General features: G+C 41.0%; 2 protein-coding genes across 4 annotated transcripts in view; one reads left to right on the top strand and one right to left on the bottom strand.

The window, feature by feature from the left end:
- The window catches only part of ELOVL5 (ELOVL fatty acid elongase 5), a 74,890-nt gene that overhangs the window by 39,135 nt on the left and 19,696 nt on the right, over positions 1–16,059 (top strand). For 2 of the 3 annotated variants that reach the window (XM_025419043.2, XM_049092161.1), the window contains 2 exons: positions 8,181–8,246; positions 11,242–11,429. In XM_025419043.2, the coding sequence (XP_025274828.1) occupies positions 8,189–8,246; positions 11,242–11,429 (246 nt within the window). In that variant the 5' untranslated portion in view covers positions 8,181–8,188. Of the gene's footprint in view, positions 1–8,180; positions 8,247–11,241; positions 11,430–12,707; positions 12,838–16,059 lie in introns of those variants that run through there. The other variant, XM_025419044.2, reaches the window with a different exon arrangement.
- LOC112641762 (40S ribosomal protein S27-like) lies at positions 5,061–5,415 on the bottom strand. The gene has a single exon (XM_025419046.3). It carries the CDS (start codon positions 5,380–5,382, stop codon positions 5,128–5,130), a length of 255 nt encoding a protein of 84 aa, XP_025274831.1. The 5' UTR covers positions 5,383–5,415; the 3' UTR covers positions 5,061–5,127.

The raw sequence follows: 16,059 nt of genomic DNA, 5'->3' as shown, positions 1-16,059 counted from the left end.
GGAATTCTGTTGTCAGTTTACTTTCGTATCTGAAAGCTTGTTAGCATTTAGATATCATTCCCCTCACGGTCTTTATGATAGTGTTTTTTATATTTTATATTTTGACATTTCTGAGCAAGGTATGGTTTACGTTCCTCCTCTCATTCTGGAGCTGATTTTCTCCAACCTAGAAAAACCTTTTTAAATTCAGGAAAGAGTGTTGTGACTCCCAAATTAAAGCACTATTTAATGTTTTGTGTTATTGGCAGCCAACTTGAAGAATGTTCCCATGCCTGCCTAACACAAGTTGACTGTTAAAGAGATGAATGGGTAGGAGAAGAGAAAGTGGAGGCAGATTTCATCCTGACCCCTCGTAGCTCGTCAGCTCAGTTGACTCATTTTTAGATGAATTGTGACCATTCAAAGCATAAAACAGCATATGATGAGGAAGTTCTACTAAACAGTAGTTAAATATCTGCAGTAAACACATCTGTAAGCCAAAGGCCATGTGACTTGACTGATTTTACAGGCAAGGCAGTTTTCACAGCAAACTGCCCGCTGCCTCCTACGATGGCCGTAGCAGCAAGCAAAGCCAAGACTTGACCCTAGAGATCGTTACTGCTTGTGAGTTTAGGAAATCAACTTTCTTCACTATAGCAAAAAATTTTTTAAAATCTTGATGTCTTTTAAAACAGATTTGCCCTAAGATCTTCATACTTTTCAGCCTCTGAGCAGCCTTCCCCCTTGTCCTGCTGCAGATATAAACAGCCAAGATGATAGCATTTGCATTCTCAGCGAGACCAAAAACTCATCTTGAGAGCTGTGAAGGAAGCAACTTTCTACACCATCTCTCGTTAACCCCAGCACCCTTCTATTGTCACCCCCTCCCATTCTCTCACATTTTGTGGTCCCTCTTGGGTGCCAGATGGAAAGCTGGGGGGGGCGCAACTGATTTGCTTAAAGCTTAATGTGGTGTCTTTTTATTTATCTCTTTTGAACAAGCCTCCAGCAAACTCTTTAGATCAAAGAGAACACTAGTGGTTATTTAACCTCACACAAATGATTCACCTGGACATACTCTTCCTGGAGGGAGCTGACAGATTTTCCACAGGAGCAGGGCTCTCTCTGGAGGATGAGGTTTTGCCTTTCTGTGTTCTGCTTGCATCAGTATGGTCAGGTTTCTGCATTTCAGGCCGTGGTAGTTCTGATGTTTCTCTTGCATTCAGGCTTCAGGTGTCCTACCACTCTTAGTATGTGTGGCGGCAGGAACTTGCTGCAGGACATAGAATTAACATGTGATTCGCAGCACCTGGGTGGCTCAGTGGGTTAAGTAACTGACCTAGGCTCAGGTCATGGTCTTGGAGTTCTGGGATCCACCCCCACGTTGTCAGGCTCCGAGCTCATTAATTAATTTTCTTAGATACTTGCGGTGAGGCACAATTGTAATACAGTTACATGGTTACCGCAAACACTCTAGAATTTGATAGCAAGAGGCAGCTTGCAACTGTCTTTTGGAAAATGTGCATAAAAGAGGAATTCTTTAAAATCAGTTCTTTCCGGGGGCACCTGGGTGGTTCAGTGGCTGAGCGTCTGTCTGCCTTCGGCTCAGGGCATGATCCCAGATCCCAGGTCCAGGGATCCAGCCCCCCAACATAGGGCTCTCTGCAGGGAGCCTGCTTCTCCCTCTGCCTGTGTCTCTGCCTCTCTCTCACCGTGTCTCTTATGAATAAATATAAATAAAATCTTTTTTAAAAATAAAATAAATAAAATATGTTCTTTTTTAAGAGGGGGTGGGGAGGGGGGAGAGAAAATTTTAAGCAGGCTCCACACCAGGACGGAGCTTGACACAGGGCTTAGTCTCACGGCTCTAAGAGCATGACCTGAGCTGAAATCAAGAATGGGATACTTAACCAACTGAGCCCCCCAGGTGCCCCTAAATTCTATTCTAAGTTACCTGTCTCTGATCTCTATCCTTTTCCCATTTTTAATGTCATTATCTTTTCTTTGTGGCCTGTGAACTAGTGAATACTTTGAATACTGTTATGCTTGGATTTTTTTTTTTTTTTTTTGACAGATCCTATTCCCATCGTGGCCTGTAAGTCTGGGAAGCCCTGTAAGGTTGAGAGGGCATCAGAGACTTGGCATTATGGAAGATAGGGAAGCGATGCTTGGCCTGGTGTCAGTGTGATCTGGTTCCTGGGAGGTCCTGACCACCCCCTTTCCTGGCCAGATCAAAGAATGGCTTGTTCTTTTCTTCATTTAGGACCAAAGCTCTTCTACCATGGGCCCAGTGCCTGGGCTTGGTCCCTGCTAGTACAATTGTACGGAGCAGCTGTGTTCCCACTTGGCCTGGCTTGCCCGAGCTGCCAGTACGGTGACTCAGGTGGTTGAGAAGTAATATCTCTGGCCCACGGGCCGCCTAGAAGAGTGAGGCCCTGCAGCAATCAGGCAGGCCACAGACCTGGCAATATGGTTGAATGTCTTGTGCAAAGTGGGTCATACTGTTCCCATGATTGCAGGTCACTAGGCAAAGTGTCAAGGGTTTTTGCAGGGCCCTTTGCTTCTCCTGTTCCTTTAGAAAAGTACAAAAGAGTAGAGCCGGGCCCACAGGCCACTCAGCATGTGTCTGATTCACCCAGCAGGGTGGGCCAGCCCCGCCTGGCAGTGAAGAATTAATTTGCTGAAACCTTTTGTCATATGCCTACGGCTCAGCAAGGAAGATGAGGAGAAAAAGGGCATGGTGCTGGCAAGCAGGCTGCAGTCAGGATCATGAGGGGACAGTGGCAGTGAGAGCAATTAAGGCTTGGCATCTTCTCTTCCTCGCCTTTTGGCCACATGCTGTCTGCAAGTTGTGCCATGTGGTTGCTTTCTGTGGACCACTACCGAGTGAGCGCTGGGTGCTAGGCAGGGAGTGGAGGACAGGAGGACTCCCATACTTGCCATCCACTACCACCTCCTCCTGGCCTACCCCGTGGCCTTGGAGCATGCCAAGCACGCACTGGCCTTGGGGCCCTTGTATTCACCTGTTCTGCTAACTGGGATATCCTTTGCCTTGATGCTCTGCCCCTCTCGGGTATCTGTTCTCTTGTCACCTTCTTGGGGCTGCATTCTCTAACTATATTTTCCAGAGTACATCATGCTTCATGATCCCACCCCACCCCTGCTGTATTACTTTTTTACTGACAGTTTACATAACAGATACTATAGGTGCATGTCTCTCTGCCAGCCTGGAATTTCATCTCGTTCCCTGCTGCATCCCTCAGCGCCTACGTGCCTGGCACATAGTAGGCACTTGGGAAGTGCACGACGTGTGAGAAAGTGAATACATGGTACAGAGGGGTGTTGGATACACGGCTGGCTAGACAGAAACGTGAGCTTATGCTGAGTAAACGATGAAAGTAAACCTTTGGCGACTGTCTCTTGGTAACCTGTGTGAAAACAAACACCTATGTCTGACAGGGTTACAGTACGCATCCAGCTGTGAGTGTGGTAGAGGGGGAGTTTGGGGGAAGCATTTAACGTGTCAGAGTGCAGCCCAGAATCAGACCTGTGGTTCACAGATCTGGACTCCACTGACTGACGACCTGTGTGCCATCTTTTCTCCCCTTTCACTATAGACATTTCGAGAGTAACACGCCACTCTCTTGTTATTCTCCGTATATGTTCTTTCAGGGAATGTTTTACTAGCTGTTTCATATGTTCCTAAAGTGTTTTTTTTTTAAAGATTGTATTTATTTATTCATGAGACACACAGAGAAAGAGGCATAGGCAGAGGGAGAAGCCCAGGATCATGCCCTGAGCCAAAGGCAGATGCTCAACCACCAAGCCACCCTTGTGTTCCTAAGTTTGCTTGTGAAAAGTTCTGCCAAACTAAGACAAGAATTCTCAAGTGAAGGAGAAATGCAGTCTAAGAACAGATGTGCTCTTACCGAGAAAAATCACGTCTTGTGTGTATGCTTTTGTAGAGATGTTCCATCTTAGTCACAAGAGTGTTCCTGTGCCTGCCAGCTTCCAAGGGCCTCTGCTCAGGATGGGTTTAGACTGGGAATACTCAGGACAGATGGCTTGTAACAGAATTCTTTAATATCTCCAAATACTAAATTTCACAGTTTCTTTTGGTAACCTGCTGCTGGCTTCAGGATTCTTGGACTGAAATTTTACCTTATGTTTAATCAAGCTGCTTTTCTGTTACTGTGATGTTAGCCTAGATTCTCAAATTGAATGATGTCCTAGACATTATTCCTAGGTCGCTATACCGGTTCCTGGGGCTAATTTTTTCTAAGACCACTCACATTCTGCCCACCTCCCAATTCCATCCCACAGATCAGTTCCTTTTCATTTTCTACTTTTTCTTTTTTAACTTGTTTCCACCTTTTCTGTATCCTCCTTACATTTAAAAAACAAAACAAAACTGGTTATAGCTCCTCTGGAAGGCCTCTTGGTTAAAACTTAGAATGATTCCCTTATTGCTTTGTCAGGTGTTTTCCTAATGATTTGAATATTAACTTTACAGCTTAGTATTAATTATACAGTTTGTTGTATGTATCATTCTAATGTCTACTCATTTGCTGGGTTACTTTGGTTTTGTTTTTGCGTTATAGCATCTGGTCTCTTATTTTTTTTAAAAATTTTTTAAGGTTTTATTTATTCATGAGAGACATGAGAGAGAGAGAGGCAGAGACACAGGCAGAGAGAGAAGCAGGCTCCATGCAGGGACCCCGACGTGGGACTCGATCCCAGGTCTCCAGGATCATGCCCTGGGCTGAAGGTGGCACTAAACCACTGAGCCACCCAGGCTGCCCAGCATCTGGTTTCTTTCCGCACTGTAAATGTCTAGTTTGTTCTAGGTGTCTAGGTATGCTCCTTTTGTGTTTATCCCTGCTCAGCGATCCTTTGTACACAGTAGGTCCTTGATGTTTATGTAGCTCATTACTACATTCATTTTAGCCTTGTCTTCCATCTTTAGATAATGCCTCATATTGATCAGCCCCTCTCTCATGTCATGTTATCAGTTCACCCACCCTCCATTGCTGTTTTGTGGGGGACATTGAAGAAAACATTGTGGGTGGGTTATCTTCTTTTTTTTTTTTTTTAATCCAAAATCTGTTTATTGGGATAGTGTCCCACTCATCTTGATTCAGGGAGCTTTTAGTGCTGCTTCTGCCTGAAGGAGCATCCTTCTGTAAGCCTTGCTTTTCCTCCCGTGGGCTGACAGAGGACAGTAGAACAGCCGACACACAGAACTACCGTCTGTGCGTGGCTGAAGACGGTGGTGATTTTGTAGCATCCTGGGCACTTCACGTCCATGAAGTAGGAGTTGGGGCTCTGCACCAGGCGCTTCTTCTTGTGCTTCCTCTTCTCCTCTTCCGCGGATGGGTGCAGGAGATCCTTCGCAAGAGGCATGTTCTCGTGGGGAGGTCGTCACCGCCGGAAAGGCGTGGGTGGGTTATCTTGATGACTGGGGGCTCATTGATGGCATTGAGTAAGTACATGGGCCAGGTATAGAACTCTGCAGTGTCCCTGCTAAGAAGCACGAGGGGCCACAGATGGTTGGCAGTATTTCTCAACTTCATAGTTGAACTCATTGCATACATATAGTAGGAAACTGTTATTGAGGGCTTATTGCATGCCTGGCACAGCTCTGAGGATTGTATGTGTATTAAATCATTTGATCTTCTTAACCTTTGAAGTAATTCCTCTACATTTGCCACCATTTTACAGATATGAGGTTAAATAACTTGTCCAGAGTCACATTGCTAGTAAGTGGACAAAGTGGGTTTCAAACCCAAGTGGTCTGATAAAGAGCCCAGCACTTAGCCACCTAATCCCCTGCTGGCCTGTTATGCCTGTATACCTGCTCTCAGCTACTTTGTACTTAATACCTGATTTTTATATGTGTAATATGATCCGTTAGTAAGCTGTATACCCATTAAGTAAAAGCAGAATCTAGATTTAAAATGTTTTGGAAGAAAGTGGATTTGCCCCCCATGGGCATCTTGTCCATTAGTCATCAGTCCAGTAGTCAAGGTGTTTATAACCTTGCTCCTCCTTATGCTTGTTTGCTTTTTGTTGACGGTGAAGGGGAATCCCTGACCTCCATATACGTGGATAAAGTTAAATTGTATCAGTGATTTCAATTTCACAGAAACATGATGTTTGTCTTCTAAAAACTTATGTGTTCTAGATGATCTTCAGTAGATGATGAAAAAAATAATTAGGTATGGTTGAATTGTTTTTTAACTGTAGGACTTTTATTTATTTTGATTTTTTTAAGGATTTTATTTTATTTTATTTATTCATGAGAGACACAGAGGGAGAGAGAGGCAGAGACATAGGCAGAGGGAGAAGCAGGCTCCATGCAGGGAGCCTGATGTGGGACTCCATCCTGGGACTCCAGGATCAGACCCTGGACTGAAGGCAGGCACTAAACCGCTGAGCCACCCAGGGGTCCCTAACTGTAGGACTTTTAATAGATAAAGCATTTCTTATTTAAAGATGGTACCCATTTTAAGAGGAATTCTGCTTAGGGAGTGTAAAGCTTAACCAATTCTTGAGATTTTCTAGAATTTCTGTCCCCTGAAGAGGTTTAGTCTGGTGCAGGAAAATGGATCAGGACCAGAATGGTCCTAGGAGTGCAGTATGTTAAAAAGCTGTTTAATTTTGGAATTTCAGAAGTGATATAGCACTGTGATTGTGTATAATTGTTGGCACTTGGATGTGTGGAAGTTGGTAAGTTTCTGGTTTCCAGCCATGGGTTGAAGGAGTCACCCCACTCCCACCCCTGGGGGGAAGGATAGTAGTTATAGAAGACTGGTAACTACTTCTTACAAAGTGTTCTTGATGGCTCCACCTGTCTCTGTCTCACTGTAGGCTGGATGAACATCATTGTAACTACTAGAGTCCATGGATAAAGTTTATCCATGAAATTAGCCAAACAATACATATACTTCGGTGTGGTAAGCCAAGGAAGAGAAGTGTCATTAAATGATTAACAGCTTACTTAGTTAATAAAACCAATTTTGCCTTTGCCGAGGGAAAGAAAAATATTTGTGGTTATTTCTATTAAGAGTAATGACAAGGAAAATTGAAAATATATACTTTCTAACTTTAATATAGAAAATCTAGTCAATATGCATATGAAAAGATGCTTAGCTGTACTGTAAATGTAAATCTTAAATGGGGGCAAATGTGAGGAGCTATAAAATCTTAGAAGATGAAGGTAAATCTATAACTACTGATAGGAGACTATATCTCCAAGATGTTTTAAGTGAAAGCAAGTAAGTAATATGTACTCTTCTTGATATAACATTGTTTTGTTTGTTATCTTACTGCAACCTCCATAGTAAGAATATATTTTATATCACAACAGAGTACATTGTACTTACATATATCATACTTATATGATACAGTAACATATTATGAAAGATTTATGAAAATATTCATTCTCATTAGGGTAAAGCACTGATTATTATTATTGTAATTATTTTTTTAATGCTAAGTTGACCTAATCATCTAGTAGTGGGTTGAAATCCACAATTTTAACACCCATTGGCATGATGCCGTTTGTGCTCAGAAGAGAAAAATCTCGAGGTATGTCCAAGAAATGTTACCATCAGGTTCCTTCTGACAGTGGGGCTTTGGAATTGTGGTTGGGGTGAAGCAATGAGATTTTTGGTTTTAGCGCCTCTTTTCGTTTTTAATATTTGATTTTTTTTTTTTACCATGGACATGAAATATTTTTAAATAATAATTAATGAAATAGCAAGCAGAGGAAACCATCTCCTCACTGTGGACTTCCTTCCTCCAACATGGCTCATCCTATCTTGGCTACAGACAAGCTTACCTCAAGCTTTGGTTCTTGCCCAGATGGGATCTTCTCCCGTCTGCCACCTTTCTCAGTCCAGTTCCACTCTTTTCTCCACTGAGATTCCAGCTTCGCGGAAGGCATTTTTATGGAACTGTGAAAAGAAGTTCAGAAAACTGGCACTTCATTTATAAAGTGAATTCACGGGATTCTGTATTCCCTGTGATTTTCAAATTAGACCTAGCACACAAATTACTTGGGGAGTTAAAAAAAAAAGTTTCCACATAACCTTGTCTGTAGTATATCCTTTGAAAAGGTTTGTTCTTGTTCTTTTATGATAAAACTGTATAAAAAGCATTTTGAGTAGAGATTAACCAATGTCTATTTTTCTTAATAGGTTTTAAAATGGAAAATTTTGATGCATCACTTAGTACCTATTTCAAGGCATTACTAGGCCCCCGAGGTAAGGTGGTTTTGGTTTTTTTGCTCTCCTCCCCTTATAGACACTTATAAATATTGCATGAAGAGATTCTAGAAAACATTAGTGTCTTCTGTGATAAGACTAATGCTTTGTCCTGGATAACAAGGGGCTGGAGAAGTCCTGTGACAACGGTCTTGAAGTAGTACAGTGTTCCTGGCTATCAGAGCAGAGACACAGCTGCTGTGACCCTCTGCTGACTGTAGCTGGGGATCAGATCATGCTGGAAAGCTTGCAGCCTGAAAATGCTGCAGATTTCACCATCATTGGTGGTGTGTTTTCCTCAGTTCTTGTGAGTCTCCAGATGAGATTAGTTTCCAAGATGTACTGCTGGAGTAATTTAAAACTTTTCCCCTTTTACAATTTTAAGGGCATATTAATGTCCTTTCATGTTGTGTCACTTCGATGGGTAATATATGCACCTGACCTCACTTTTTATACTTCATCGTTTGTTTCCTTTTAGGAAGTAAATCCACTCCATATTGATTTCTTCGAGCGTCATCTGTAATGTCTCCTGATGTATCTATAAAGAAGGAATTCATTAGGTTCATAGGAAGGGTCATTTAAAAATTGCAAGAAGCTTTTAAACAGATGAAAATATTTTGAGTTTCACTGATGATTTTTCAAGTACAAAAGAAAACAGGAAAAGGAATTCATCACTTAGTGTTGTAGAAATGAAATGTATTTGGTAATAGTAATGATGTGGAGAAAGAGTCTAATTGGTATGACCTCTTTGGAGGGTAATTGTGTCTTCCTTTGAAATCAAGAAGCACATGCCCTTTGACTCAGCTGTTTGACTCCCAAGACTTTATCCTATGGCTTATCTTGATCAGTTATGCAAAGATAGGAATAAGTATGTTCCCTCCAGCATTGCTTGACAAGACTGGAAATAATCTAGGTGCCCATCAAGAGGGAAACAGGTTGAGTAAATTAGTGTTCAGCCAAGTAAAAAAAAACAAATTAGATCATCTTGTATTTATTTGTGTTACAGTGATGCCTTATTCCAACTTTATGGGAGAAACGAATCCAATATTAAATGGATGAAACAATAATAAAAATGATCGGTTTACATTATCAAGATTGACTAACTCCTGAGACCAGAACACTTGTTCTTGTCATGTTCTACTTTGCATTCTCAGTACATCAGCACTTCTGTCCTCAGAAAAGTCCCTCTGCCTTTCATGGTTGTAGGATGGTGCAGAAGCTCCAGACAGCACCTGCAGAGGAGGAGGAAAAAAATCTGTTCATTTGCATGGTTTTAAGAACAAGGAAACTCTTCCACAGGGCTTTTGGCCCAACTGTCATTTCCTTGGGAGCTCAGAGGCCTCAGTTGCTTCACATGCCCATGTCTGAACAAGTCAGCAGAGAGTGGGCAAGGACTACCAGGGTTGGCTAGATCCCTAAGAATTTACTGCTGGAGCCACAGTTGGGCTGGAAGTACTTGGCATTATGAAGGAGGTTGGATACTTGCACATATGGCCTTATAAAACTTAAAAAGCAAGGTATAAAATAGAACATTAAGTAAAAGAAAATGGGAGGTTTTTGTGTGTGTATTTATCGTGTTTATGATATATATGTACACACAAACATATGTAACAATTTAATGTTAGTTGCTAAGTGGGAACTTGCTTTCTTACAGTTGATAACCGGGGCCCAGAGTTGAGAACACGAGGCATTAAGAAACCTTTTCCTTAAGTTCCCTGGGGCCAGCCACCTCCCTGAAGAATTTCTGAGAACCGCCAGTTCTGCAGAACTGTCCTAACACACACCACCACCTTAACATAAGTAGTAGTGAGAAGGTGGAGGGCATCTCCCTCTGAAGCCAAGGGAGGAGCACTGCAGAGAAACATTAGGAGAATGTAGAATGTCTGCAGGAAAGGAGAGTGACAATCCATTCCCCAAGTGGATGGGTGCTTTTCCTACAAGATCAGAAGAAAAAGCATGGGAGAAAGTAGCAGGATGGCCCAGTCAGGAGGTCGAAGAAGGGACAGAGACTGTCCCCACTAGCTGCTGCTTCTCTGAAGATGGAAGAGGCAAAACCTGCATGTGCCTCTGAGCTCCAGAGTAGGTGACCTTGGAGGGCAGATAAGATTTGAGAGTTCATAAAAGCAGCATGCCAAGGGAAACGTGCTGAAGAGGTGGCTTCCTGGGAGTCAGCTGCAGGATGAAGTTGACTTGCAAGGGATAGGTTAACACCTAGGGAGTCTGGCTGCCAAGGAGGTTACCCCCATCTGAGGAGAGGGCTGTCAGATTGCTGCTGGCAGCTACTTGGAACTAATTTTCCTCATCCCCACTGGGGAAAGAAGATGTGAGTAAGGGAGATCTCTCTTACACTGTAGCTCCCTTGAATCATTGTAGGTCTTTGCTTTCAAGCTTCTGCTGCTCAGGAGGTTCCTTAGTAGTCACTTCACTGCTCGGTCATATTTCATCCTTTTTTTCCCCCCTAAAAATTGTCTCCTCTGCTGCTGACCATTGCACTTAGAGCAAATGCTGCCTTTCTAATCACTGATTGTCGTTGAGCTGGATAAATAGCCCATTTTCTCTGAGTCTGCACATGCTGGCTGGGTAGGCTAGCAGATACTTTATTTCAGGTGAGGACTTTGGAGTTCAAAGACTGTCATTTCTGGAGTTTCATTGTCCTGTGCATCATTCATTCAGCAGATCTGGCCAATATAGCTAGTGGAAAATTTAGCTTTCTCCTTGCTTTCTTTATGATTCTTAGAAAGGATTTTTTTTTTTTTTTTACTTTAGCAAAAACCATGCATGATCTACACGTTATTCAGAACATGTAACGAGGAACCTCACCTTTTATGACAGATATTGAAAACTCTTGCTTTCTTTCCAGTTGCTTTGTTGGCATTTAGGAACTTGAGTATTAGATGACTATTATAAAATTATGGGGAGAGAAGATTTTTAATATTTGAAAAAAAATTATGGTTGTTTTTTTATCACTAAATATTTTCCTTTTCTTATTTTCCAGATACCAGAGTAAAAGGATGGTTTCTTCTGGACAATTACATACCCACTTTTATCTGCTCTGTCATATACTTACTAATTGTATGGCTGGGACCAAAATACATGAAGAATAGGCAGCCATTCTCTTGCCGGGGAATTTTAGTGGTATATAACCTTGGCCTCACATTGCTGTCTCTCTATATGTTCTGTGAGGTAAGTGTCTGCCTTAAATGTGCTCTGATCACTGTCCTGAATTGTTGTGTTCCTAAATGAAGAAGGGCAGCTGCATTGTAGGGGTGGTGGGATGGGTGGACTGGGAGAGCAAATACATTAATCCACTTTTAGTATATTTTAAAATTGATTTTTCAAAATGTCAGAGTTGTTTATATAAATATGCCCTCTAGAATATCTAAAATAGAAGCTTTTGCTATTGATTCTTTTTTGATGTTTCATGTTATATTCATAATTAAATATTTCCAGAAATACTTTAATGCAAACAGAATACAGAGTGGAAAATGAACAAAATGTGAAAAACAGATCTGTGAACATTTTATTATTAGGCATTTAATAAATGTAGGATTCTTGTTTGGAGGTGGGGGAGGAAGGAAGTGGGTAGCAGTTGTGCTTGGTGTGTTTTTTGGTAAGTCAGCCTCTCACCTAATCTGATAACTGTAAATAGCTTTGAGATTTGACAAGTTCGTTTTTTAAAGCTGAAGAAGAGTGGATGGTAAGATCTGCACTTAGGATTTGAATGGTCTGTAAGTTTGAGCCAAATTATTTTTTCTGTGTAACTGGGATGTTGAAAACCAAGTTTGATGATCTCAAACCGTAACATTGTAGCTGAAATAAAAATGAAAGAAATTGGAATCAAAATTTAGGTCCTCCCTATTTTCCACTGTTATGTAATACAGGTTTTAAAGCTAAACAGGGGAGGAAAGCTGCCCTCCAAGGGTAAACACAGTTGGTATATATTTTTAGGGAAGAGGACTCCACCTTTCAGGCTTACGATACAAATGTCTCACAACAAAACTATTGTTAAATCTCTGGGTGGAGAATTAAGCCATATGTAAACATTTGCAAGCATTCCCGTTTAGATTTTTATGTTTTTATTGTGGCTTTAATTCTCCAAGGAGCAGTAAAGAAGAAGATAAAGGGAGAAGGGGAGAAATTAAAATGAATCTTAAAAGGGGTGTTTAGAGGAAAGAATGAATTCTCCCATTAGCCTCAGGCTTCTCCATCCTGCCCCCCTGTCTGCATGTGGTTCTGTGCAAGAAAGTGTCTCGGTGGATACACCACTGCAGAATGCTCTGTTTGATCATGAGACATACTGATTGCACCTCTGGGAAGTCTACCTTGTTCTCCATGGATGTTTTGTAAGCCAGCCAGAGAGTTTATCGTTAGAATAGTAGATGCTACTATCATTACTTTTATGCCTCATACTCTGTGAAATGCTTACAACCCGTTTTTCCACTTTTTTCTATCCTATTCTAGAATGAAGTCAGTTTAATTAGCCTCCAGGATGGATATTGCAGGATTGGAGGCAGGGGCAGTGCACAGGAGTGACTCCTGGGCCCAGCACTATGCACATCTGTGTTCGAGGGACAGAACTACAAGCTGTCAGGTTTTTCAGAGTGAACTGTTTATTTTCCCATAATTGGTAGATGATACAGCCATGTCCTTAAGAAAGCCTTTATAGAGTTTATTGTTCTGTATAGCAATATTCTAGAGACAAAATATTTAAGATTATTAAATCTTGTAGAACTTAAGGATCTGCCATTTCTCAAGCCCTAGAGGTACAGCTATAACTTCATAATTTAACTTCTCTTTAATGGATAATTCTTGGGTAAAGAGGGGAAGAAAAGTACTGTATATGAATTGCTGCTGTGTGCATAGGACTGAATTTGGAGGGTTCCAGAAGCACCATAGTAGGAAATACAAATTTTCCTCTGACAGCTTGGTGAGAACTAGATATGATGTTGAATGGTCTGAGCACTGGATAAAGAGACTTAAGAAATAAACATTGGAGGAAAACATTTTTAACTCACAATTTAGTACACATAAAGAGTAATCATAAGGAGGCAGTCATTCCTTAAATTAAATCCAATTTCTAAAAATATACCCAGATCAAGTATTTCGGAGTTGAAAATAAGCCCTAAATTTTACTACTTGTTACATTCCATTTTTGTCTTTTTTCTGTACTTACATAAGCCCATCAGTAATGCCATTGTAACATATCCTTTGTCAAATTTTTTATTTCATCTTAGCTACTGTTTTTTTTCTTTAAATTGGCATTTATATTCCATTGAATATTAAAACCTAGGAGGGCAGTTATAGAGTTTTATGACAACAAACTGAGAAGGTCATGGACCCTACCTGGGCCCCTTGTTTCAGAGAAATGTCCTGAGAGCTGGAACCATTTTCCTGTGGTCATACAGTTGGCCTGGTCTTGATTATTAATCTTTATTTACCTTTCTGCTTATCTACATATTTGGGTTTGTAAGGAATTTAAAAAATAAATACGTAGTCGTTGATAGCTGTGTTTATTTAATCCTGTGGCATGAATTCACAGCTGCCTTGGCAAGTTCTAGGCTAATTCAAATAAAATTAACTGTCACTTAAAGGAGACTAATCTTGAAAGAAGGGAAGTAACAAAGAAATGAAAGCAGGGAGTCACTTTAAAATTACCAGAAGAAGGAAAATAACTAAATGATAGTTTGAAAACTGTGAAACAGTTTAAAATATAGAAAAAATTTAGACTTGGGCCCTGGGTGGCTTAGTCAGTTGGGAGCGTCCCTGTTGATTAGCATGGGTCTCATGCACTGATTGTGGATGGGACTCCGTAGTAGTTGCGGGGGAAGCATGGTCAGTATTGTACAGGACGCTGGGCTTTGAGCCTTAAGAACTGCTAGTCCCGGGACGCCTGGGTGGCTCAGCGGTTGAGCATCTGCCTTTGGCTCAGGGAGTGATCCTGAAGTTCCAGGATCGAGTCCCACATCGGGCTCCCTGCATGGAGCCTGCATCTCCCTCTGCCTGTGTCTCTGCCTCTCTCTCTTCATCCCTCATGAATCAATAAACAAAATCTTAAAAAAAAAAAAAAAAAACTGCTAACCCCTTTACTGAGTAGGAGACACTTTGAGCTCTCAGCCTGCACGTTATGCCCTGCTCAAACCCCCCAACACCAGTTTCTTTCATTCTTCTGGTCTCTACCCCCCAAGAAACTCCCTCTTCCTTTCAGACCTAAGGCCACTTCTGTTTGACAGTCTCTATCTCATAAGGACTCTATGCAAGGATCAGTTCCCCGCTGTGAAGCCAGGAGCACACACAGTCAGAGGACTACTCTACTAAGCAATGATTCTTAAACCTCTCTCACCTTCCCACTATTCCCAAGGAACATGACACATGGCTTTCTACTCAAGTGCTGTGGTGGGTGCGGCCTCAGCATCCTGGCCCTCACACGAAGATCACTGGCTTAGAAAATGGCTGTGATCTCAGTGTTTCCTCTTTGTTAATATAGCTCCACCAAATGTATCATGAGCCCTAGGATAGAAAAAGCAAATGCCGAAAGAAAAAAAGCAAGTGGCTAAACCACGGTTTTACTTTATTTAACAAAGAAAATCATAGATTACAAGTAAGATTGTTTTTGGAGTACTTGTTTATGTTTATTCCCTTGCCGTTAGAACTGTGTGTTATGAATAGGTGAGAGAACAGCTTCAAACATTCAGAACATTTAAAATGCAATTTTAAAACAGTGATTGATGGGATCCCTGGGTGGCTCAGCAGTTAAGTGCCTGCCTTCGGCCCAGGTGTGATCCTGGAATCCCGGGATCGAGTCCCACGTCGGGCTCCCTGCATGGAGCCTGCTTCTCCCTCTGCCTGTGTCTCTGCCTCTCTCTCTCTCTCTCTGTGTGTCTCTCATGAATAAATAAATAAAATCTTAAAAATAAATAAATCAGTGATTGATAACTGACTGGATAGATGGATCTGGATTGGCACAAATCCAAAACTTACTTTCTTCCCCTTTGCATTTTCTATTTTAAATTGTCATTTTAGAACTACTTCAAAATATGGAAAGTAAAATCACATAAATGATATCTATTTACCTCACAAATATTGACTTTTATTACTGATTTGAATTATTTGTTTAAAAAAAGAAAATACTAGGGACACCTGAGTGGCTCAGCCAGTTAAATATCTGACTTCGGCTCAGATCATGATCTCAGCCTAGGATCAAGCCGGGTATCCAGCTCCCTGCTCAGTGAGGAGTCTGCATCTCCCCCCTCCCTCTGCCCTTCCCCTGCTTGCTCTTTTTCATAAATCTTTAAAAAATATATAAAAATGCAAAAAAGTCCCAGATACAACTTTCTTTTGAAGTCCATGTTTCTTTGAATGTTTTTATACTTTCAACACACATGACAATATATAGTGTTTTCTGAGAAATTTTTATGAATTTATGCTAATGGTTACTTTTAATACTCTTTTAGATAGCTTTTCTTTTAGTCAGTATTATATTTTGAAATGCATCCATGTTGAATCATGGAGATTTAATTAATTTAGTTAACTTCTGTGTTATTTCAGTATTAGAATTTATTATACCATTTTATGCAGCTTTCTTTGCATGGACATACAGGTTTCTGGTTGATAGTGTTGTACTGAGTACTCTTGGTCTCCTTGTGCAAATGTGAATTATTATTATTATTTTTTTTTTACTAAACATACACCTAGAACTTTAATGGCTGAGTCTTGGTAGTCTCTTGTCTTTTAGTGGGGAAATGTAACCCATTTTCATTTAGCATAGTGATTATTTTGGATAATTTCTTTCACCTTTTTTTGTGTGTATATGTGT

This window comes from Canis lupus, chromosome 12, assembly GCF_003254725.2.
Source record: "Canis lupus dingo isolate Sandy chromosome 12, ASM325472v2, whole genome shotgun sequence".
Lineage (NCBI taxonomy): Eukaryota > Metazoa > Chordata > Mammalia > Carnivora > Canidae > Canis > Canis lupus.
The sequence above is the reverse complement of the archived record's forward strand: the minus strand, read 5'-3'. Positions and strand labels throughout refer to the sequence as shown.

Bases quoted from the DNA above. Each gene is read 5' to 3' on its own strand.
- LOC112641762 (XM_025419046.3), bottom strand. From the start codon at position 5,382: ATGCCTCTTGCGAAGGATCTCCTGCACCCATCCGCGGAAGAGGAGAAG.